Genomic DNA, 23,620 nt, shown 5'->3' with positions numbered 1-23,620 from the left:
CAATGACAGTTTTACTTCTTCTTTTCCAATTTGGATGCCTTTTATTTCTTTGTCTTGCCGGATTGCCCTGGCTAGCACTTCCAGCACAATGTTGAATAACAGTGGTGACAGCGGGCATCCTTGTCTTGTTCCTGATCTTAGAGGGAAGGCTTTCAGTCTCTCACCATTGAGTACTATGCTGGCTGTGGGTTTTTCATATATGCTCTTTATCATGTTGAGGAAGTTTCCTTCAATTCCTACCTTTTGAAGTGTTTTTTATCAAAAACGGATGTTGGATTTTGTCAAATGCTTTTTCAGCATCTATTGAGATGATCAATTGATTTTTCCCTTTTGACTTGTTAATGTGTTGTAATGCATTGATTGATTTTCTTATGTTGAACCATCCTTGCATGCCTGGAATAAACCCCACTTGGTCATGGTGTATGATTTTTTTAATGTGTCTTTGGATTCGATTTGCAAGTATTTTGTTGAGGATTTTTGCATCTATATTCATTAGGGAGATTGGCCGGTAGTTTTCCTTTTTTGTAACATCTTTGCCTGGTTTTGGTATTAGATTGATGTTAGCTTCATAAAATGAGTTAGGTAGTGTTCCATTTTCTTCAATGTTTTGAAAGAGTTTGAGTAAGATTGGTGTCAGTTCTTTCTGGAAAGTTTGGTAGAATTCCCCTGTGAAGCCATCTGGCCCTGGGCATTTATTTGTGGGAAGATTTTTGATGACTGATTGGATCTCTTTGCTTGTGATGGGTTGGTTGAGGTCTTCTATTTCTTCTCTGGTCAGTCTAGGTTGTTCATATGTTTCCAGGAAATTGTCCATTTCTTCTACATTATCCAGTTTGTTGCCATACAGTTGTTCATAGTATCCTCTTATACGTTTTTTAATTTCTTCAGGATCTGCAGTTATGTCACCTTTTTCATTCATTATTTTGTTTATATGGGTCTTCTCTCTTTTTGATTTTGTCAGTCTAGCTAGGGGCTTGTCAATCTTGTTGATCTTCTCAAAGAACCAACTTTTGGTGATATTTATCCTCTCTATTGTTTTTTTGTTCTCTATGTCATTTATTTCTGCTTTAATCCTTGTTATTTCTTTTCTTCTACTTGGTTTAGGATTGGTTTGCTGTTCATTTTCTAGCTTCTTCAGTTGATCCATTAGTTCTTTGATTTTGGCTCTTTCTTCCTTTTTAATATATGCGTTTAGTGCTATAAATTTCCCCCTTAGCACTGCTTTTGCTGCATCCCATAGGTTTTGGTATGTTGTGTTCTCATTTTCATTCGTCTCTATATATTTAGCAATTTCTCTTGCTATTTCTTCTTTAACCCACTGATTGTTTAGGAGTGTGTTGTTAAACCTCAAGGTATTTGTGAATTCTCTAAGTCTCTGATGGTTATTGACTTCTAATTGTATTCCATTGTGGTCAGAGAATGTGCTTTGAATAATTTCAATCTTTTTAAATTTATTGAGGCTTGTTTTATGTCCCAGCATATGATCTATTCTGGAGAAAGTTCCATGAGCACTAGAAAAGTATGTGTATCCTGGTGATTTGGGATGTAATGTCCTGTAGATGTCTGTTAAATCTAATTCATTTATCAGATTGTTTAGGTTTTCAATTTCCTTATTGGTCTTCTGTCTGGTTGATCTATCTATAGGAGAGAGTGATGTGTTGAAGTCTCCCACAATTATTGTGGAAACATCAATTGCTTCCTTTAGTTTTGCCAGTGTTTCTCTCATGTATTTTGTGGCACCTTGGTTGGGTGCATAGACATTTACGATTGTTATTTCTTCTTGCTGAATTGCCCCTTTTATTAGTACGTAGTGGCCTTCTTTGTCTCTCAAAACATCCCTGCATTTGAAGTCTATTTTATCTGAGGTTAATATTGCTACACCTGCTTTCTTTTTGCTGTAGCTTGCATGAAATATTTTTTTCCATCCTTTCACTTTCAGTTTCTTTGTGTCCCTGTGTCTAAGATGAGTCTCTTGTATGCAACATATTGATGGTTCATTTTTTTGATCCATTCTGTGAATCTATATCTTTTAATTGGGGAGTTTAATCCATTTACATTCAACGTTATAACTGTGGAGGCATTTCTTGAATCAGCCATCTTATCCTTTGGTTTATGTTTGTCATATTTTTCCCTCTCTCTATTAATATCCTTTATTGTACCCATACCGAATCTCTTTAGTACTGAACCTTTCTCCAAGTCTCTCTGTCCTGTCTTTGTTTCTCTTTCTGTAGGGCTCCCTTTAGTATCTCCAGTAGGGCAGGTCTCTTGTTAGCAAATTCTCTCAGCGTTTGTTTGTCTGTGAAAAATTTAAGCTCTCCCTCAAATTTGAAGGAGAGCTTTGCTGGATAAAGTATTCTTGGCTGGAAATTTTTCTCACTCAGAATTTTAAATATATCGTGCCACTGCCTTCTTGCCTCCATGGTGGCTGCTGAGTAGTCACTGCTTAGTCTTATGCTGTTTCCTTTGTATGTGGTGAATTGCTTTTCTCTTGCTGCTTTCAGAACTTGTTCCTTCTCTTCTGTGTTTGATAGTGTGATCAGTATATGTCTCGGAGTGGGTTTATTTGGATTTATTCTATTTGGAGTTCGCTGAGCATTTATGATTTGTGTATTTATGTTATTTAGAAGATTTGGGAAGTTTTCCCCAACAATTTCTTTGAATACTCTTCCTAGACCTTTACCCTTTTCTTCCCCTTCTGGGACACCAATGAGTCTTATATTTGGACATTTCATATTATCTATCATATCCCTGAGGTCCATTTCGATTTTTTCAATTTTTTTCCCCATTCTTTCTTTTATGCTTTCATTTTCCATTCTGTCATCTTCCAGGTCACTGATTCGTTGTTCAACTTCCTCTAGTCTTGTACTATGAGTGTCCAGAATCTTTTTAATTTGGTCAACAGTTTCTTTAATTTCCATAAGATCATCCATTTTTTTATTTAGTCTTGCAATGTCTTCTTTATGCTCTTCTAGGGTCTTCTTGATTTCCTTTATCTCCCGTACTATGGTCTCATTGTTCATCTTTAGTTCTTTGAGTAGCTGCTCTAGGTGCTGTGTCTCTTCTGGTCTTTTGATTTGGGTGCTTGGGCTTGGGTTATCCATATCGTCTGGTTTTTTCATATGCTTTATAATTTTCTGTTGTTTTTGGCCTCGTGGCATTTGCTGAACTTGATAGGGTTCTTTTAGGATTTGTAGACCAATTGAAGTCCTTATCTCTAATTTATCAGATCTACAGCTTCGTGGAGTACACTTTCTCTAACTAACCAGCAGGTGGCGTCCATGAGCCACCTGTTCTCCACAAGCCAGATCTCCCCTGCTTAGCCTTTTTGGTGAGTGGGGGAGTGAGTCTTGTGGGGCCCAATTGGTGTACCAAGCTTGCGTGTGTAGTTGGTGTTGCCTGCCCTGTATATGGGGTGTGTTTCTGGGCAGTCGGGGGGGGGGTGGCTCTAACAATCAAATCTCCCTGGTGATCCTAGAGTTTTAAAGCTGCTGCAATAGTCTAATCCTTCAGTTCAGTCCTGCCACAGTTTGTCTCTGCCACTGACCCACAAGTCCTTGGTATTGGCATATGGCTCCTGAGACTTGCAAGTGGGCCCCTCTTCCAGGCCGTGCACCCCCTGGTCCTCTGTTGAGGGATGACTGTGCTATGTCACAGGTGAGTGCCGTCCCCCCAGGGCAGTTCTGGGATGCTGGGCTGTGTAGGGAGGCTCCCAGTCTGCTGAAATGATGGTTGAATGGGGCTTTGTTAATTCACACTGCTCTACCTTCCCAACTCTGGGACAATCAGCTGAGGTTGCAGGGAAGGCTAATGTCCACGCCCAGTTTTGTGGTGTGTGCCTTTTATTTGAAGCACTTCCGTCACACTGGGTTGTCTGGGGCAGTTCTGGGCTATGGGGCTGGCGATGGGCAGGAGTGTTTCCTGTCCACCAGGATGATGGCTGTGAGCGGACACCCCCCTTTTCTTGGGAAGTTGTGGTGTTTAGTGAATTTTCTCAGCCACTGGATTATTGCGTTTTGTCTCAGAGCTCTCCTAGTTCTGCTCTTGACTTGACCTGCCCAAATAGCAAGTCTTTGAAGCTTTCTGTATTGGGCTTCTTAGAGTAATTGTTTTAGAAAAAGAAAAAAGGATTAAAAAAAAAAACAAAAAAAACCAACAACAACAAAAAAAAAAATGGGCCCTCCTCAGAGATCTAATGGGTTATTGAAATGCTAAGAGACAAAGCAACCAGGGCCATTAAGGAAAGGTCCACAGGGCAGAGAGATCAGCTTTTCTTCAGGATTTGCATATGTGCCTCAGGGCCCTTCCCCTTTCTATGTTCACCAGAACTCCAAAAATCCTCCGCTTTTATTTTGGAGTTTTTCGTGTTGTTTTTTTTCTATGCCTGTCTCCTCTCTGCTGGGCTGGCTGCTCTCAGATTCTCTGGTGTCTGATCTCAGTCTATCTATGGTTGGAGTTTGAATCAGTAGAATGAGTTTCCGATAAGGGCTGCCACTGCAGTTCTCCCTTCTCCTTCCCGGAGCTGACAGCCCCTCCTCCCACGGGACTGAGCCTGGCAGGGAGGGGCGCGGGTCCCCTGGCCGCAAAAACTTACAGATTTCGCTGATCTCAGCAGTTCCACGTTTTCATGAGTGTTGTATGAAGTATGCCCAAAGTCAGATTGCTCTGTGGTGTCCAGTCCACGCAGTTCTTGGCTTTCTACCTACTTTCCTGGAGGAGTAACTAAAACATACAGCTCACCAGTCTGCCATCTTGCCCCGCCTCCCCATAATAGGAATTTGAGGTTGTAATACTAGTTGATGACTAGCAGTTAACTGTTCTGTTTCTAGTAATGCACAATAACAAGCAAGCAGCTGTTTTTCAAAAGGGGTGTACTTTAGATCAGCTCCAGGCAACTTCCTACTTCAAAACCCGAGGCACCCATTTCCCTTCCTGTTTTTGCCATGAACTCCAGTTGGCACAGTTACTAGTTTCAGAGACCTGGAATTCTACTTCTCCAGATTGCACAGGCCACAAGTCTAAGTCTTATTGAATTGCTTGTTTAGCCACCTGGAAGGCAGTTTCTTGTTCAGATCCCCACTCAAAAATATACTTTTTCCTGGTAACTTTATATAAGGGGCTTAAGATATGACTCAAATGGGGAACATGTTTATGCCAAAATCCAAACAACCCTATAAAACATTGAGCTTCCTGTTTTGAAGTGGGACTCTAGAATTCTAAAATTTTCTGTTTAGCTTTTGGTAAAATTTCTTGATGACCTTTTGCCCATTGTATTCCTAAAAATTTTACAATTTGGGTGGGCCTTGAATTTTTGAAGGATTTATTTCCCATCCATGATTTTTCATCAGCATCATACATTTTTCTAAGCTCTCGTGAACAGTTTGATCATTAGGCCCTTGAATAGAACATCGTCAATGTAATGACTGATTTGTAGTCGGGATTGAGTACCAATTCATCTCAATCTTCAGCTACTATTTTATGGCGAATTGTAGGGCTATGAACATACCCTTGGGGCAATCTAGTAAATGAATATTGTTGGCCTTGACATATGAAAGCGAACTGAGGCCAGAATTCCTCATCATTGGGTGTGATGAAAAAAGCATTTGCCAGGTCATTCATTGCATACCATGTCCCTGGATGGTTTTGAATTTGTCCAATTAATGTTACAACATCAGGGACAGCAGCAGTGAGTGGTGGAGTTATTTTATTTAGGGCTCTATAATCAACGGTCATTTGCCAAGTTCCATCAGTTTTCTTTATAGGCCGTACAGGATTATTCTATTTAGAGGTTATAGGTATTAATACTCCAGCCTGTACAAAGTCTTGAATAGTAGCCTAAATCTTGGCATGACATCCAGGAATATGGTATTGTTTCAGACATACTATACCCTCTGGCTTGGGGAGCTTTCCTGAGACTATTGGTAATTTCCCTATTAATACAGGGTATACTACTTTAAAGGCTTTAACTCCAAATTGACAATGGACATCTGGAAGAGTCAAGGCCATTCCTGCTAAGATATCCATATTCATGGATTGGAACAATCATTACAGAATAACTTCATCTGTGCAATTGACCAATTTTCAGATTTAAAGCCATTCGTGTAGCCAGTATTTTGTTCCCTCCTAATCCAGTGATTAATACCCTTTTTCCTTTGAACATAGTTGGATTTCCAAAAATTAAAGAGGGCTCTGCCCCAGTGTCTAATGATGCAGTTACAATTTGTGTGGAGCCATTCTTCCAGAAAATGATAACTTTTGCATGTGGGCATATGTCTTTTTTAGCTCACTGCTTCACAGGGGCTTGGCCTGTCTGTCAATTCAAGGGCAAATTTTTCAGTGCCTCCTGAGGATACAAGGGTGACCAATGGGCAGGTTTACTGTTAAACTGGATTAAAGGCTCCTCTCTTCCCATTAAGGGGGGAAGTGGTAGGTTCTGTATCCTTACCCTCACTAACGTTAGGACCATACATTCTTCTCATTGCTAATTTCCACACATCAATTCCTTTTCTTCTACACCAATCAATTAATTCAGGTGTAGGAGCATCATCACTTTTCTCCCTAGGTATACCAGCTTTAATTAACTGCATAAACATGTCTTTTCAGGATAATCTTGGCTCATTAACCTTTTTATTACATCTGGCCTGCTCCAGTCTTGGGGGAGAATGGGACACTCCCCAGTCCCCTAAATCTCCCAACTCTCATAGTTTTTCCAAACCCCTGACACTGAATCAGCAATACATCCCATCGGGAGAGTCATAATAATAGTCTTATATGTGGGAGGAGCAGTTTTAATCAACAGATTTCTCTTTGCGACAGAGAGGCCATAAGCCGTATTAGTCTGTCCTAGAAAAATTGCTGCTTTCATATCCTCTTCCTTTAATCACTGTACACAATCCTTTAGGGTATACCAGGGATGGTCAGCATTAGGCCAAGAATGTTCAGATGGGTGTTTATTTCCACATCCCTGTGCAACAATAGCCAACAATGAAATACCCTCATTACCATCATTGCCACCCCTGAATTCTCCCATTGCTGTTTTTACAGCAATCTCATTTGTAATGTGGACAAAATTTTTACAATCTGTGGAATCCAATAGAATATCCATGGCACCACCCACATACAGTCAAACCACCCATGCAATAAGTGATTCATTAGGTTTTTGTGAGAATCGAGTTAAAATGTCATTAATCTCCTGTTGAGAGAAATTCTCTATTACATCTTTTCTGACTCCAGGTTGACCACTCCTGGTTCTTCTGGTCACCTTCTAAAGATAGGCTTTGCTTCCTTGGAGTCCTCAATTTCAACACCAGATAATTCATTGGGAGAGTCATCCCAGACTTCTCCATCCCAGTCATCAGAATCACAATTAATTCCAGCCTCGGCAATAGCCATGTGAACTTTAGTCACCTTGCCCCTTCTTTTCTTATATTTGTATTTGGCCACTCGTACTGCCACTTTTTTGGCCACTGAGCAGTAAGCAAGTATTTGATCAGTTAAGATTTGGTTTTGACATCATAACATTGCATTTCTACTTTGCAAATCAGCAAGTAATTTTTCCTGTTGAGCTAATTTCTCTATTTCTGATTGTTTTTCCTCATGAACCTTTCAATATGCAGCTAAAAGAATCCATCCTTTGTGTCCCAAACTAATAGATTCCTTCCCTTTTCTACTGGGACTTTATGTAAACAGTCCACTACCTCTGCAGGCTCGGCTTGTGGCAATGTCTGCAACCACCCATCACAGAGACCAGCTCTGGGGCTCAAGCTGTTGCCAGAATGTTATACAGAGCCACTTCCCACCAAGGGACCTCAAGGTTCTCACTTCTTGTTTTAAAATCTTTTTTCCAGAACTCCATTCTTTCGATCAAATCCTGCTGACTATGCCAAATAATGTTTTGCTTAATTGACAGGATCAGATTTGAACGAAAGAAATAGAAGCTCTCACACTACTTTAGAATTCAAAAGCTAATTTTATTGGTATTAGCAAAATTAAGAAACTATTAAAGAAATTAAATAAGAATTAAATGACTAGCTCAAACATTACAGAAATAGAACAAAAGAGAAAGAATGAGAATACATCACCAGTCAGACAGCATCATCATCCATGGGTTTAAAAGCAACATGCTGGGAAGCCTTTTACTCTATAGCAGTCGCTGGGACCCTGAAAGGGAATTCGTCAGCCATACAAAGTGTGTCCACCTTGCAGGTGAAGTCTTCAGGGAATCCAAGAGGAGCTTTCCTTTTTAAAGCCCAAAATGCATTTGTCATAATTAAAAGTTTTCCCTCAAAGTTGAAGCTGGCCAGACTTCACATCTCCAAGCAAGACTCCCTCATGACATTGTTGATGTTATTTAGGATGCTTTGTTCCTGAGGATATGGAACACTAAGCTTTATGTACATGTTTCCATGGACCTCTATTATTTAGATGGTATATATTAACCTTTGGGTGAGGCTACAGGGACATGCTCTGCAGCACCCCTGCTCTCAGCATGTAAGCTCCTAGAATCCTTCATGTATGTAGCTACACACCATATGGTCCTGCAACCCTTTTATTGGGTATATATTTAGAAGAACTGAAAACAGGGACATGAATGGACATTTGCACACCGGTGTTTTTGGTGACAGTATTCACAGTTTTCAATGGATGGAGGTGGCCTAAGTACATCGACTGATAAATGGAATGGGGAACTGGTGCTTACATACAATGGCATACTGAGCAGCAGCAAGAAGGAATGGAGTTGTGAAGGATGCCACTCAGTGAATGGACCTTGAGGACAGCATGTTAAGTGAAATAAGCCAGAATCAAAAAGACATTATAAGGCCTCACTAATATGGACTAACCATAATGTGCAAACTCTGAGAATTGAATCTGAGAACAGAGGTTATTAGGGGAAAGCTTGTTGTAAAGGTTCCTAGATTGTAAGCTCTTAGAGCAGTCACATCCATTCATGAGTTGGAATGGTTATTTCTAAATTCTGAGATGCTGGGCTGTTTGTGTACAATGTAGTCAGTCCCAGTAACTTTGGGTATCTGTGTAACGTCTGAGACTCAGAGCCAGAGTTCAGCATTACCCCATATAGCAACTGTTGAAAAAACTGAAAAAGAGATCAAACTTAAATTAGAGATATGAACAAAATGGACTTGGTTGGGATTAAGGTAAATCAGACTAAAGGATAAAGGATGATATTGACTGTGTTATAAAACTTCAATTTCTATGTGAGACAAAAGGAAGAGATGTTTATTTGGTACAAAATCTGTATTTTCCATAACACACTATATAATTTAACTTGTATGGTCAGTTTATTCAAACACCATAATTAAACAGAAACTTGAATTTTGTACAGGTTAGCGTGAAGCCCCAGTACATCCCAGAGTAATCTGTGCAGAGAATAAAAAGTATTTGCAAAGCTCCCTTGAGGGACATTTAATGTTTCAGTGACTAAGAGATTTCAAATGGAGTCAAGAGGTCATTCTGGAAATTATTCTTATTCATTATATAGATATCCCTTTTTAGTTTTTAGTGTTTTAGAAAAGCTAGAAGGAAATACCTGAAAACTGTCAAACTGCAATTCTGTAGCCTTGATTCTTGAAGATGATCATATAACTATATAGCTTACATGATGTAAACATGGATTGTGAAAACCTTGTGGCCCACACTCCTTTCATCCAGTGTGTGGACAAATGAGTAGAAAAACGGGAACAAAAGTAAATGAATAATTGGTAGAGGGGAGGGTATGAGATGTTTTGGGTGTTCTTTTTTACTTTTGTTTTATTTTTGCTCTTATTTTTATTCTTTGGAGTAATGAAAATGTCAAAAATTGATTATGGTAATGAAGGCACAACAAAATTGATTATGGTGATGATACTGTGGTCAACAGATTGTGCACTTCAGATGACTGAATGGTATGTGAATATATCCCAATAAATTTGCATTAAAAAGAGTATGTCCTGGAGATAACTCTGCAGCCTTATATATACAATAAGATGATCTTGAGTTGGATTCCTAAGACCATTTCTACCTTAACCAAAAATTATGGACATTTTGTATAGCCTAGAAATGGAAATTTGTGAAATAGTGTTTTGTAGGTTATTATAAGAATAGTGGGAGCAGCTTTTGTCTCTCTGCATCTGTAGGACCTTAGATAATTTGCTACAAGTTTTTGCTATTTCCCCTCATTTGTTGTTGGAAATAGCTTGCACCTCTCTCCTTCAATGATATTCCATGAAGGTTACTCTTATTGTATAAATTCATTGTGCCATTATTTGCAAAAGCAGAGACAATCCAAATAGCCAAACAGATTAGATCCAAATAGCCATAAATGGGGAACTGGTTGAATAAACTACCGTACACCTACACAAAGCAGTACCAAACAGCTGTAAACAGAAGGAAGGACTATCTCTACATGCTGCAGTAAACTCCAGGACATATTCAGCGAAAAATAGTGTGTAGAGTGTGCTGTCATTTTTATAGGAAAGAGGAAGAGATAGTTACTTATGTGAGGAGGGAACAAGGATAGTAGTTTGACATCTTTGAATAGATCTTTTGTAGATTTATTTAGCTTTAACATAGCAGAAATCTAAGATTGCCTTTTGCTTATTAAAGACCAGCATATTTTCATTGAAAAAAAACTAATTAATCAAGATAAATACAGGGTTGTTGCAATATTTTTTAAAATCTCAATCATTGTAAGAAAATCCATGATAAATAATATCCAAATTTTAAATAAAGACAGATCCCACAGTGCTATGCAAGGTCATGATGAAGCTGGAGGCAAATAAAAAAATGTGCACCCCAAAAATACATGTTTTTATGTTTTTTAAAATGGTTAGTTTTTATCCAGGGCTTAATGATGAACATGTTATTGATGTGTTTTCTTCCATCAAAATTAAGGAAGTAAAATTATAATAAATTCTGATTTGGGTTTAAATAAAATATTTAATTTTTACATCCTCTCCAGGATTTGTAGTTTCTTGTTTGTTTAATTTTAAAATAATGTTATAAGTTTTAATACACTTACTTTTCCATTTTTAAATTTTTTTCTACTATTGTTGTGTTGTGGGGCAAAAGTGGTTAATAAATATTTATCGAATGAATGGATCTCTATTTTTATAGGTACCATAAATTAATTGGATTATAAGAGGGAAAAAGCTATTTCACATTATATTTATGGGATTTGAGAGTCATGCTTTTTTTTATTTTCTTCCTCTAGTGGATTCATAGGAGACCACAGAGGTGAAGGAACATAACAAGTATAACTTGATGTTTACAGCAAGGAAATTTCCTGTTGTGGAGTCCCAGCTTTATCCAATTATCTTCAAAATACAGGATTCTTAAGGCAACTGTGTTTTAATCCAACATGTAACACTACTGTGGAGATAAAGATTTGTGCAACCCATTTTCAGAGATTTTATTCAAGCAGGATGGAAGTTATAGATGCTGATAGCAATGAGGAAATGAAGTTCCAAATCCTCTGTTACATTCCAAATTATTGCAAAAAATGCAAATCATTGGCAATCCACCAGATGTATCTGTTAGCTACTGCAGCAAATAAAGCTTTGTAACAAGTCATCCCCTAAACTCAGTGCCTTCAAACAATGATGTCATGTTATTGTTTTGAAGTCTATGAATTTGTGGTGCACGTCTGTTGGTTTTCACTGGACTCACTCAAATGACTAAGGTCAGCTTCACATTGGCCTCAGCTGGGACAACTGAGATGACAGAACTCTCAAACATTCTTATGTCCACGAATGTCCTTGGGATGTGATTAACATGCAAGTTCTGATTCAGAGATGAGGTTGGTCCGCTGTCCACACTGTGAAGAGTGAGGTTTTAGAGCATCCATGGGAATGAGGATGTCCACCTTCTAAATGTTCATCTCCATCTTCCCTCCCTGGTCTTCCAGATTGTACGGGGGGTGAAGAGTAAGGAGGGCTGCTGATAACTTTGTGAGCACAGTGAATACTAGCAAGAAATACAGAAGATCCACGACAAGAAGGAGATGTTGGCAACCTAAAGGCCCTGGGGAAACAAAGCACTTGTCATCCAGTGCTTCCACCTCCATGAAATGCTAGAATTCTGCTCCATCAAAGGCTCCTCCTTTCAACACAATTATTTTAAATGTTTATACCAAGGTAGCCTAAATGGCTATGTGCTTTCTTGATCCCCTTGGGCCCTCATTAGAGTTTTACTGACCTTTAACTTAAAAAGCAAGACAAGTACTTGTCATAAGAAAGATAAATTATGTACTAAGTGCTAGTCTGTAATCAGGAACCATGATGGGTGTTGGAAACTCCCAGAACCATGCATCAACTGGCTTAGGAGAAAATAAACTGGTAGCCAGATGTTCTTGCTTGTGCCATTGAACTGGTGTCTGTTATTTCTACATTTAAGAAGTTGTGTAAACACCTTACACTCTACCTCATCTTTGGTAGACTGAATTATGTTCCCAAAATTAGACACATTCTTAATCCACATTCCTGTTGGTGTGCACCCATTGTAAGTTGCAGTAAAGCAATAATCTGGGGTAGAACTCATTGTTTCTCACCAGAGCAAGAAACTCTGGGAAGAGAACCCCACCCATCCATGTTCTGAATTGCTCAGAATGTTGAAGAGAAGATTTAAGGGCAGACTCCTGCTGGCGTCTGATTTCTGCAAATGTTGATCCATCACATGTTTGAAAGTAAGAATGGACTTTAACCCTGTGAGGGAGAAAAGAGAATTTCCTCATTAGTGGCAGTATTAGTACCAATGTGATTCCAGGGGACATATCAATAGGAATATAGGTCATATATATTAAAGGTAGATATGTATAACAAAAAAAGACTAGAAAGATAAACATTAAAATATTAACAGTGATTATCCCTGGTTTGACAGGCACTATTGTCAAACCCAAAAGCTCAACTCCTTCACCATTGATATCTCTCACTTTTGAAGCTAGAAAGCCAAATGCTTGTTTTTTCCTCAGACTCTTCTACTGCCATCAGTGGCCATATGACATAGTTCTGGTCAATTAGCTGAAAGGAAAATCTGTTGAGAAGTTTCTGGGAAACTGTTTGTTCCTGTTAAAGGGAGAGGCATGAAAGGAAAATTGGCTGTTTCTGCCCCAGCCTTCTTCTTCCAGCCTTGAACATGGGTATGATGTCTGGAGCTGTGGCAGCTGTCTTGCAACCATGAAAACGATATGATGAAAAGCCAGCCTGTTGATGGTGAGATAGAAAACTAGGGAGAGTGTGGCTCCTTTACAACACCACTGAGCAATAGAACCAACACCAGCAACATCTAACTCTGGACTTCTTTTCTTGCAAGAAACATAATTCCCTATTTAATTAAGCCACTAATAATAAGATCTTAGTTAATTGCAGCCAAATGTAACTAATGGATGCCCTCGTGTGGTGGCATAAAGAATCATTTCAATTGTCTTTTTTGTTGCTTACAACTGTTTCCTAAAATTTTCTACACCTGTAGTAACTTTGCCATTTAAAAATACAATAAAAATATTATTTTTAAAACATGATGACAAAAGTATATTTAATCTAGCATTTAGGCAATATTTCCAGTATGATGAATTCTGTGGCTCATTCTGAAACAACTGAAATTAAGTCTATGATTTTCAGTTTCCTCCTGATGGAAATAGGACAAACAATATCTCACAGAGCTTAAGAAGTTGTGTAAACACCTTACACTCTACCTCATCTTTGGTAGACTGAATTATGTTCCCAAAATTAGACACATTCTTAATCCACATTCCTGTGGGTGTGCACCCATTGTAAGTAAGACTTCTTAAAGATGTTATTGTTGGTTTAGTGGTGCCCCATCCAAATGAGTGTGTGTCCTAGTCCAGATTACTGGAGGCTTTAAAAGGACAACCAGGAGTTAGCAGGAACCCAGGAGAGAAAGGAGAGGACAGCATCACGTGCAGCAGGAAGAATTCAAGCCAAGAAACCCCAAGCATTGTGTATAGCCAGCACCAGAATGCTATTGACACTGGAAAGAAGCAAACTTCTAGCCTCCAAAACCATAAGACAATAAATCCCTGTTGTGTTAGTCAACCTTTGTGTGGTATTTGTCATAGCAGCCCTGACAGACTAAGACACATATCTAATCATTGGCACAGCACTTCAAAGTAAGAATTGTCATATCCCCATATTACAAATTAGGAAACTGAGTTATGTATTCCTTGTTTACTCAAAAAGTATTTCTGGAGGATCTATTTTGTGTCTAGTATGCATTCTAGGTTCTTGGAAAACAATGGTGAATAAAATCAGACAGGGAGAGCAAACCATAAATGAAAAACAAAATAAGTAAATTATAGTATGTTGAAATGTGGAAATTAATATAAATTTCTTTTAAAATCATGAATGGAGGCAGTAGGGCACAGGAATGGCAGATGAGGAGGAGAGTTGTGGTGGAAACTCCATCAAGAAGGTGTGATTTGAATGGAGACTTGAAGAGCGTGATGGAGGGGAGGGAGCTGACCCATTGAGGCAGATCATTCACGGAAGAGGAAGACACAGTGCAGTGGTTTTAAGGGAAAGCAAAGCTGGTGTGTTTGAATAATTGAGTAGTGGCCACTGTGGGGGAAGCAGAGTGGAAGGTGCCGTGGGTCATAAAAGACGATGTCAGAGAGATAAAGAGGATCCAGTCATGCATGGCCTGCTTTGCCAAGGGGAGGACTTTAGTTTTTACCCCAGTAAGGTGGGAGCCCTGCAGGGCTTTGGGCAGAATAGGGTTGAGACCTGACTCAGGTGCTCACATACGCCCTCTGGTGGCTTCAGGGAGAACAGACCAAAAGTGGGGTTAGAGAAGGCAAACATGGAAGTAAGGAGAGCTTTTATGAAGGTATTTCAATATCCAGAAAAGAAATGATTAGAAAAAGGAAACTCATAGATTCTTAATCTAGAATACAGGTTACCATGGCACAGGGTACAGATCGGGAATAGAGAGTTAGGCTTAAAATGTACAGAGTTTCTATCTGGAAAAACGGAAATGTTTTGGTAATGGATGGTAGTGATGGTAGCACTGAAATAGATATCTGAATGGGGAGAAAAGGGGAAATGTTAGTTGTATATATGGAACTAGAATAAAATTTTTTGAATACATGGAACTGCAAAACACTTACTGTGAGCCCTAAGTTAAACCATAGACTAGTTAATAAGACAATTATAAAAATTGTAACAAATGTACCACACTAATGTAAGATGTTAGTAATAGGGTAGAATATGGAAATTATGTATTTTATGCATAGTTGTTCTGTAAACGTACAAATTTTCCAACAAATAAAAAATAATCCTGGCAAGAGACAATGGGGCATGTTCCCATGAAGGAGAAGGGAAGTGATCATATTCTGGATAAATTTTGAAGACACAGTCAACAGGATTTGCTGATGGACTGAAGGGAGACAGAGGATGAGGAGGAGAGTGGAGCTGAGAATGACCTCAAGACATTATGTTGAGTGAAATAAGCCAGAAAAAAAAAAGGCAAATATTGTTAAGACCTCACTGATATAAACTAACAATAAAGAGCAAAAGCTGAGAATTGAATTCAAGAGCATAGCTATCAAGGGAATAGAATATGCACAGAGATTGGGCAATTGATAATGAAGGCATACAGAATGTTCTATAAGGCTTATTGTGAAGAGTCCTGGATTGTAAGGTCTTATAGCAGTCATTCTATCCTGACTGTTACCTGTTATTCAAGAGAAGTTTATTTGGTACAAATTTATATTCTCTGTAGGACACTAATTTATCCTGTATGGTCAGTTTATTTCAACAACATAATTACAATGTACCTAGAATAAGGAATGGGATCTTTTTATTCTGTACAGGTTAATATAATAACCCAATACATCTTAGAGTATTTGAGGCAGAAAATAAAAAATATTTGCAAAGTCCCCTTGATTGATGGAGGGAAAATGTGGAAATATTAAACTTTCCCATCTGGGGAATTCCTGATATTCTTGCAATCATTGGGGACTCTAAAAATACGAAGTCAAGCTCTCAATATTGGAGCTTACCTTTATGAAACTTACCCCTGCAGCGGAGAAGCTAGACTTACTTATAATTATGCCTGAGTCACCCCTAGAGAACATCTTTTGTTGCTCAAATGTGACCTCTCTTGGTCAACTCTGCAAATAAACTTACTACCATCCCCCCTACATGGGATATGACTCCCAGGGATGAGCTTGGCCTTGACAAAAAGGGATTGAGAATGCCTCTTGACCAAAAGGGGGAAAAGAAATGAACCAAAATAAAGTTTCAGTGGCTAAGAGATTTCAGATACAGTTGAGAGGTCATTCTGGAGGTTATTCTTGTGCATTATAAGATACTCTTTTTTAGTCTCTAATGTATTAGAATAGCTATAAGGGAATACCTGAATCTGTTGAACTGTAATCCAGTAGCCTTGATTCTTGATGATGATTGTGTAACTATATATCTTTTATCAAGAGACCATGTGATTGTGAAACCCTTTTGACTGGCACTCCCTTTATGCAATGTATGGGCAGATGAGTAATAAAGACAAAATAGTAAATAAATAATAGGGGAAGATAAGCAGTATGGATGTTTTGGGTGTTCTTTTTTAGTTTACTTTTATTTTTTTTCTTTATTTTGGAGTAATGAAAATGTTCTAAAATTGATTGTGGTGATGAATGCACAACTACATGATGATAATGAAAGCCACTGATTGTATACTTTGGATGTACTATATGGAGTGTGACTATATCTCAATAAAATTGCATTTTAAAAAATGACCTCAAGGTTTCGGGCTGAGCAATGGGAAGAAGGAGGCGCCATCCATTGATCTCCCACTGAACTTGGGAGATCAGAAGTTAAGGTTTGAATATGTTAAATTTGAGTTATCCAGTATGCCATGACTTTACCAAAAGTAGTTCCCACATACCTAGGTCCCTATCTGAGATTCTATAAAATATTAACTTGCTAAATTTTATCTCTCAGAAACTTAAATCCACCAGAGTGTTCCTATGCCAGACGAGTCCTAAAACCCAGAGGCAACAGCCTCTTGAAGAACAATCAGACGTAGCCCCCCTTCCCCATACTGTCAATACCCCCTTTCAATATGAACAAGTCAGGGTGGTCACTGCCTAGACACCCCTAAAGTTCAAGAAAGTGATTAAACAAGAGGAAGGTATAGCAACAGACAAGAGAAGATTTAACAAAGGATTATGAATACTGACAATTTATATAAGTATTTTTTTTAGATGCTGGGGTGTTGGAATAGCTCGAATGAGGTAAATGACATGGTGTGACTGTAACCCACAACAACCTTTGAAATTTGCTCTGTAGCTACTTGTTGAATTATGCTTTGAAAGTCTTCACCTTCCTGTAATACCTTATATTATATAATAAGGAAAGAACTGAAAGTGTGGAACTATAACCCATAACAATTTTTGAAATTACCTATACAACTGCTTGTTGAGCTGTACATTGAAACTTAACACCTTTCTATATGTATGTTATGTTTTAGAATAATGGAAATAGCTGAAGTTGTGGAACTGTGACCCATGATATTCTTTGAAATTTGTTCTCTACTTGTTAAATTGTACTTTTAAAGTTATCATTGTTAGGTATATATGTTAAAGTTCACAATAAAATGTATTTAAAAAGTTGAGTTATCTATTAGACATCTAAGTAGAGACATTTGTTGTGTAATTGGTTATGAGATTAGAATTCAGGGGAGGAGGTAGGGCTACAGATTTAAAATCTGCTAATTTGCTAATAGGTGGCATTTTAATCCATGCAATCGAATAAGATCACATGTGTAGAGAAAAATTTGTGCCTCAGTGGAAAACTGTGCATTGTCTAGAGAACACCACTCCAGTTTATGTGATTCTGATCTATGGGAGCTTTTTCACAAACCTTTAATTGTAGAAAACTGGCAGCATGGTTAAATAATCCCATGAAAAAAATTTTTGCCTCCATTTGAACAATCATTTCAAAATTTCATACATAGCCCATATAAAAATGCATGTGTGTGTGTATATATATATATTCCATATATAAACCCACAGAAATAGATTTACATATAAATCTTAGCAATAACTAAAAATGTATAAAAACTCTATATAGTACATATATGAATATATATTATATGGATAAGGAGATAGACATAGATAGATGATAGATTATTATATACATACATAGATATAATGGAGAGATGACTGATACATAGATGAATAGATACATGATTAGACAGATAGATAGACATAGATGATAGATAGATACATACCTACATATGTATATACATACATAGATATAAAGATACATAGATACATAGATGATAATCATAGATACATGATAGATCAGATAGATGATAGAAAGACATACAGATAGATATAGATTTAGATAGATTGAACAGGCAGATATATCTGATTGATATACAGATTGACAGATAGATTAGTAAAATGATAGATTACTAAAATGATAGACGGATTAGATAGATGATAGATAAGATAGAAAGATTGATAGATTATATAGATGAAGATAGATGATTGGATAGATGATAGATTAGATAGATATAGATAGAGCACTAGATATGTGATCAATACACAGATAGATATATAGATAGGTACATTCATGAAATAGGTAGCTGATAGATAAATAGATTCAATAGATGATGATATAAATAGATTAGAATGGTGATAAGATAGATAGATAGATAGATAGATAGATAGATATGCATGATAGATCTGTTCTCCAGATCACCTTTTAAGACAGTTATAGTATCTGCCTTGTTCCTCTCATTGAGTAAGCAGTAAAGTATAAATTTTAATATGTGTCTTTTTTAAATATCTGTATGAGTATCTGGTTAAGTAACTTACATGAGGTTCCACAGCAATTAAGGGGAACAGCTGGATTTAACCCCAGGCAGCCTGGCTCCCAGGCCCCCACTCCTAATCCCCACGCTTCATTTAGTGTGATAACAAATGTGGATGTCTCAGCTCCCACTAAGGCACCTGGGTGAACACACAGTGTCTTACCGTTTTGGATGTGGAGGGCAGGGATGACAGTAAGACCCCTGAGGTCTGGAACTGAGAGCTGGGCTTGGTCTTCCTGGTGAAACACCTTCTGTATTCTTCACGAACCTGGAGGTGGAGATGTATTACACTGAGACAAATCACAACCAGATTCAGGAAGTGAGCCCTGCACAGAATGTCCCATGGAAGAGGGGATGGGGAGGCAGGAGAGCTGACCACACACCTGGTGGTTAAGCAGGCAATGAATGAGGAAGATGAAGGCCCCCTGTAGGCTGTTGATGATGGTGAACAGGTAGGCCATGACGCTGGCCATGACTCCAATCTGGAAAAGGCCCAACACCCAAGAGCAACCCAAGATGAAGAGCTGGGCAAAGGCTTTGAAAGTCAATAACCTGCAGAAGAAGATTTGCAAAGGATGAGATTCTGGGTTCTCCTGGTGGGCCACCCTCCCAGGTATTATGTGAGGCTGCTCCCATGTGAGCCCCTCCTGGGTGAGGATGAACTCAAGATAGAGTCTCCAAAAGCAGGTGCAAGAAGTCAAATCCTGCAGGCATTTTTGTTGGTCATTAACAAAAAGACATCCCAATTAAAAAGGAGGCAAAGGCTTCAGTTGTTAAAAAGTGTGAAATAAGTGTTGGAGAGGATGTGGAGAAATAGGGACACTCACTCATTGGTGGGAGTGTAAAATTGTGCAGCCACGATGGAAGACAATTTGGTGATTCCTCAGAAATCTAAGTATAGAATTACTGTATGACTTAGAAACCCTGCTACTAGGTATATACCCAGAAGAATTGAAAGTAGGGATGCAAGCATATATTTGCACACCAATATGCATAGTGGTATTATTTACAATTTTCAAAAATTGAATTGGAAGCAATCCAATTGCCCAATCAATGAATGGATAAACAAAATGTGGTGTGTTCACACAATGTGATATTATTCAGTCATAAAAAGGAATGAAGTCCTAATATATGCGATAATATGGAAAAATCCTGAGGGCATCATGTTGTGTGAAATCAGCAAGACTCAAAAGGACAAATATTGTATGATCTCACTGATTGGAAGCAATTAGAATAAGCAAACTCACAGTGTCTCAGAATAGAATATGGGTTACTGGGGGATGGTGCTAGGATAAGGAATGAGAAGTTGAGGCTTAAAATATACAGGGCTACTGTTTGAAATGATGGAAACGTTTTGGTAATGGATACTGGTGATGGTAACACAACATTGTGAATGCAATTAACACCATGGAGATATATATCTTAATATGATTATGTTAATAAAAGGGGAAAGGTCAGATTGCATATATAGTAACAGAATGAAAGTTTTTAATAGAATCCATGGAGCTACATTACACAAATGTAAAACCTAAGTTAAACTGTAGATTTTAACTGATAGTACAATTATAAAAATGTGTTATCATCAATTGTAACAATTGCTTCAAATCAATGCAAATTGTTGATGGTGGGATGGTGTATGAGAATCCTGTATTTTATGCTTGATGGTTCTGTAAACCCACTTCTCTAATAAAAAATATGGGAAAAGGTATTGAATAGACATTTCTCCAAAGAAAATATATAGATACCCAAGAATCACATGAGAAGATGCTCAACATAATAGACATCAGGAAAATGAAAATCAATCTACAGTGATACTGAAATTGAAACTTAAAATAAAGCATGGACTATAGTTAATAGCAATTATAAAAATGTGCTACCATCAATTGTAACAATAGTACCTGTGCTGGTTTGGATGTTTTATGTCCCCCAAGACACCATGTTCATTGATGCAATCTTGTGGGGGCAGACATATTAGAATTGATTAGATTGGAACCTATTGACTGAGTGTTTCTATGGAGATGTGACTCAATCAACTGTGGGCAAGACTTTTGACTGGATAATTTTCATGAAGGTGTTATCCCACCTATTCAGGGTGGGTCTTAATTAAATCACTGGAGCTGACACAGACCCAGACACTTTGAGATGCAGACAGAAAGATGTGTGGAGATGAAAAGCTAAGAGATGACATCCAGAATTTGCCCTCAGGAGAAGGAGGACCCACAGGAGATGAGAGAAGCTAAGAGAGATGCTTAGACAGAAACACCCAGGAGAAACAAGCAGAGAGCTGACAGAAACTAAAAAACATTTTAGAGAAAAGCTGCAGCTGAGAGATATTTTGAAGATGGCCATTGAAAGCTGATATTCTGGAGAACACTATTTTGAATGCAACCTGGGAGCAAGCAGACACCAGCCACATGCCTTCCCAGCTAACAGGTTTTCTGGATGCCAATGGCCGTTCTCCAGTGAAGGTACCCTATTGTTGATGCCTTGCCTTGCACACTTTATGGCCTTAAGACTGTAAATTTGTAACCAAATAAACCTCCTTTTAAAAATCCAATCCATTTCTGGTGTTTTGCAAACTGGCAGCATTAGGAAACCAGAACAGTACCATACCCACATCATTACAAGGTGTTCCTAAAAGGATGGTACATGCAATCTTGTATTTATGCCTGATTTTTCTGTAAAAACACAATGTGTCTAATAAAAAAATGATATATTAGCAATGGGAATCTCTAGGTATAGAGTCTTTAGGTACTTTTTAGATATAAATTTATACAGGTTCTAAATTGCTTTGAAATAAACATTACTATTTTTATAATCATAAAAACAACACAGTGAGAAAGTGAAAGCACAAAAGAATGAATGGTGAAAAAAATAAACAAATTTGAAATGGATCTCAGGGAAATGATGGATAACATGAAATGAACAAATATAAGAATCATGAGTATTCCAGAAGAAGAGGGGTAAAGGGCTAGGACTAATATTCAAAAACATTGTTCGGGAAAACTTCCCAACACTTCTAAGTGACATAAATATGCAAATCAGGGATACCCAATGAACTCCAAATAGAATAAATCCAAATAAACCCACTCCAAGACATATTCTGATCAGATTGTCAAATGCTGAAGAGAAGAAGAAAGTTCCAAAAGCAGCAAGAGAGAAGTGATTCAACACATAAAGGGAAACAACATAAGACTAAGTACTGACTACTCAGTGGGCATCATGGAGGCAAGAAGGCAGTGGTATGACATATTAAGATTGTCAAAGAGAAAAACTGCCAGCCAAGAATTCTTTATCCACCAAAGCTCCTGCAAATTTGGGGGAGAGCTTAAAATTTTCACAGACAAAGGATGAGAGAACTTGTTAACAAGACACTGGCCCTAAAAATATACTACAGGGAGCTTTATTGGCTGAGAAAAAAGACAGGAGAGAGAGTTCTGGAGACAGGCACAGAACTAAAGAGTATTAATAAGGGTAACTTAAAGAAAATAAAGGAAGAAAGAGGAAAAATAGATCTGAAAACTAAAAACCAAAGGATGAGATGGCTAATTAAAGAACACCTTGACAGAATTAAAACTGAATATGAGTGAATTAAACTCCCCAATTAAAAATTATAGATTGGCAGAATGGGTTAAAAAATAAGAACCATCAATATGCTGTTTACAAAAGATTCATCTTAGTCCAGTGACAAAAAGAGATTAAAACTGAAGGGATGAAAATATCTATTCCATACAAGCTTCAGCCAAACGAAACTTGGGGCAGCAATATTAATCTTAGATAAAAATAAACGTTAAACGCAAGAATGTCATAAGAGACAAAGAAGGACACTATATACTAATAAAATGGACAATTCAACAAGAAGAAATAACAATCATAAATGTTTATGCACCCAATCAAGGTGCTACAAAGTAAATGAAACAAATACTGGGAAAATTGAAGGAAGCAATAGATGTTTCCACAATAATCATGGGAGAATTCAGTATACCACTCTCTCCTACAGATAGATCAACCAGACAGAGGACCAATAAGGAAATTGAAAACCTAAACAATGTGATAAATCAATTAGTCTTAATAGATATATAGAGAGCATTACATCCCAAATTACCAGGATATACCTTCTTCTCTAGTGCTCCTGGAACATTCTCCAGGATAGATCATATGCTGGGGCATAAAACAAGCCTCAATAAATTTAAGATTTAAATTACTCAAAGAACATAATCTGACCACAACTGAATGCAACAAAAGTGAATAACCATCAAAGATCTAGAACATTCACAAATATCTGGAGGTTAAACAGCACATTCCTAACAATAAGCATGTCAAAGAAGAAATTGCAAGAGAAATTGCTAAATATCTAGAGATGAATGAAAATGAGAAAACAACATAACAAAACTTATGGGATGCAGCAAAGGCAGTATTGAGGGGGAAATTTATGGCTCTAAATGCATACATTAAAAAGGAATAAAATGCTAAAACCAAAGAACTAATGGAACAACTGAAGAAGCTAAAAAGTGAAAGCAAATTAATCATAAACCAAGCAGAAAAAAGAAATAACAAGGATTAAGCAGAAATAAATGACATAGAGAACAAAAATAAATAAAATAAATAAAACCCAAAGTTGGTTCTTTGAGAAGATCAACAAGATGGAGAAGCAGTTAGCTTCTTTGACAAAATCAAAAAGAGAGAAGACCCAAATCAACAAAATAATAAATGAGAAAGGGGATATGACTGTGGATCCCAGAGAAATTTTAAAAAATATGAGGATACTATGAAGAACTGCATGCCAACAATC

At 37.7% G+C, this 23,620-nt stretch overlaps 1 protein-coding gene across 3 annotated transcripts in view; it reads right to left on the bottom strand.

Moving 5' to 3' along the window:
* Positions 1-9,734: 9,734 nt before the first annotated feature.
* Positions 9,735-23,620, bottom strand: part of ADGRE1 (adhesion G protein-coupled receptor E1) — a 117,911-nt gene continuing 104,025 nt past the window's right edge. For 2 of the 3 annotated variants that reach the window (XM_037823820.1, XM_037823823.1), the window contains 2 exons: positions 18,992-19,096; positions 9,735-12,695 (listed from right to left, as the gene is read on the bottom strand). In XM_037823820.1, the coding sequence (XP_037679748.1) occupies positions 12,461-12,695; positions 18,992-19,096 (340 nt within the window). In that variant the 3' untranslated portion in view covers positions 9,735-12,460. Of the gene's footprint in view, positions 12,696-18,991; positions 19,097-19,211; positions 19,381-23,620 lie in introns of all 3 variants that reach the window. The other variant, XM_037823822.1, reaches the window with a different exon arrangement.

This window comes from Choloepus didactylus (assembly GCF_015220235.1).
Source record: "Choloepus didactylus isolate mChoDid1 chromosome 25 unlocalized genomic scaffold, mChoDid1.pri SUPER_25_unloc1, whole genome shotgun sequence".
NCBI lineage: Eukaryota > Metazoa > Chordata > Mammalia > Pilosa > Megalonychidae > Choloepus > Choloepus didactylus.
The sequence above is the reverse complement of the archived record's forward strand: the minus strand, read 5'-3'. Positions and strand labels throughout refer to the sequence as shown.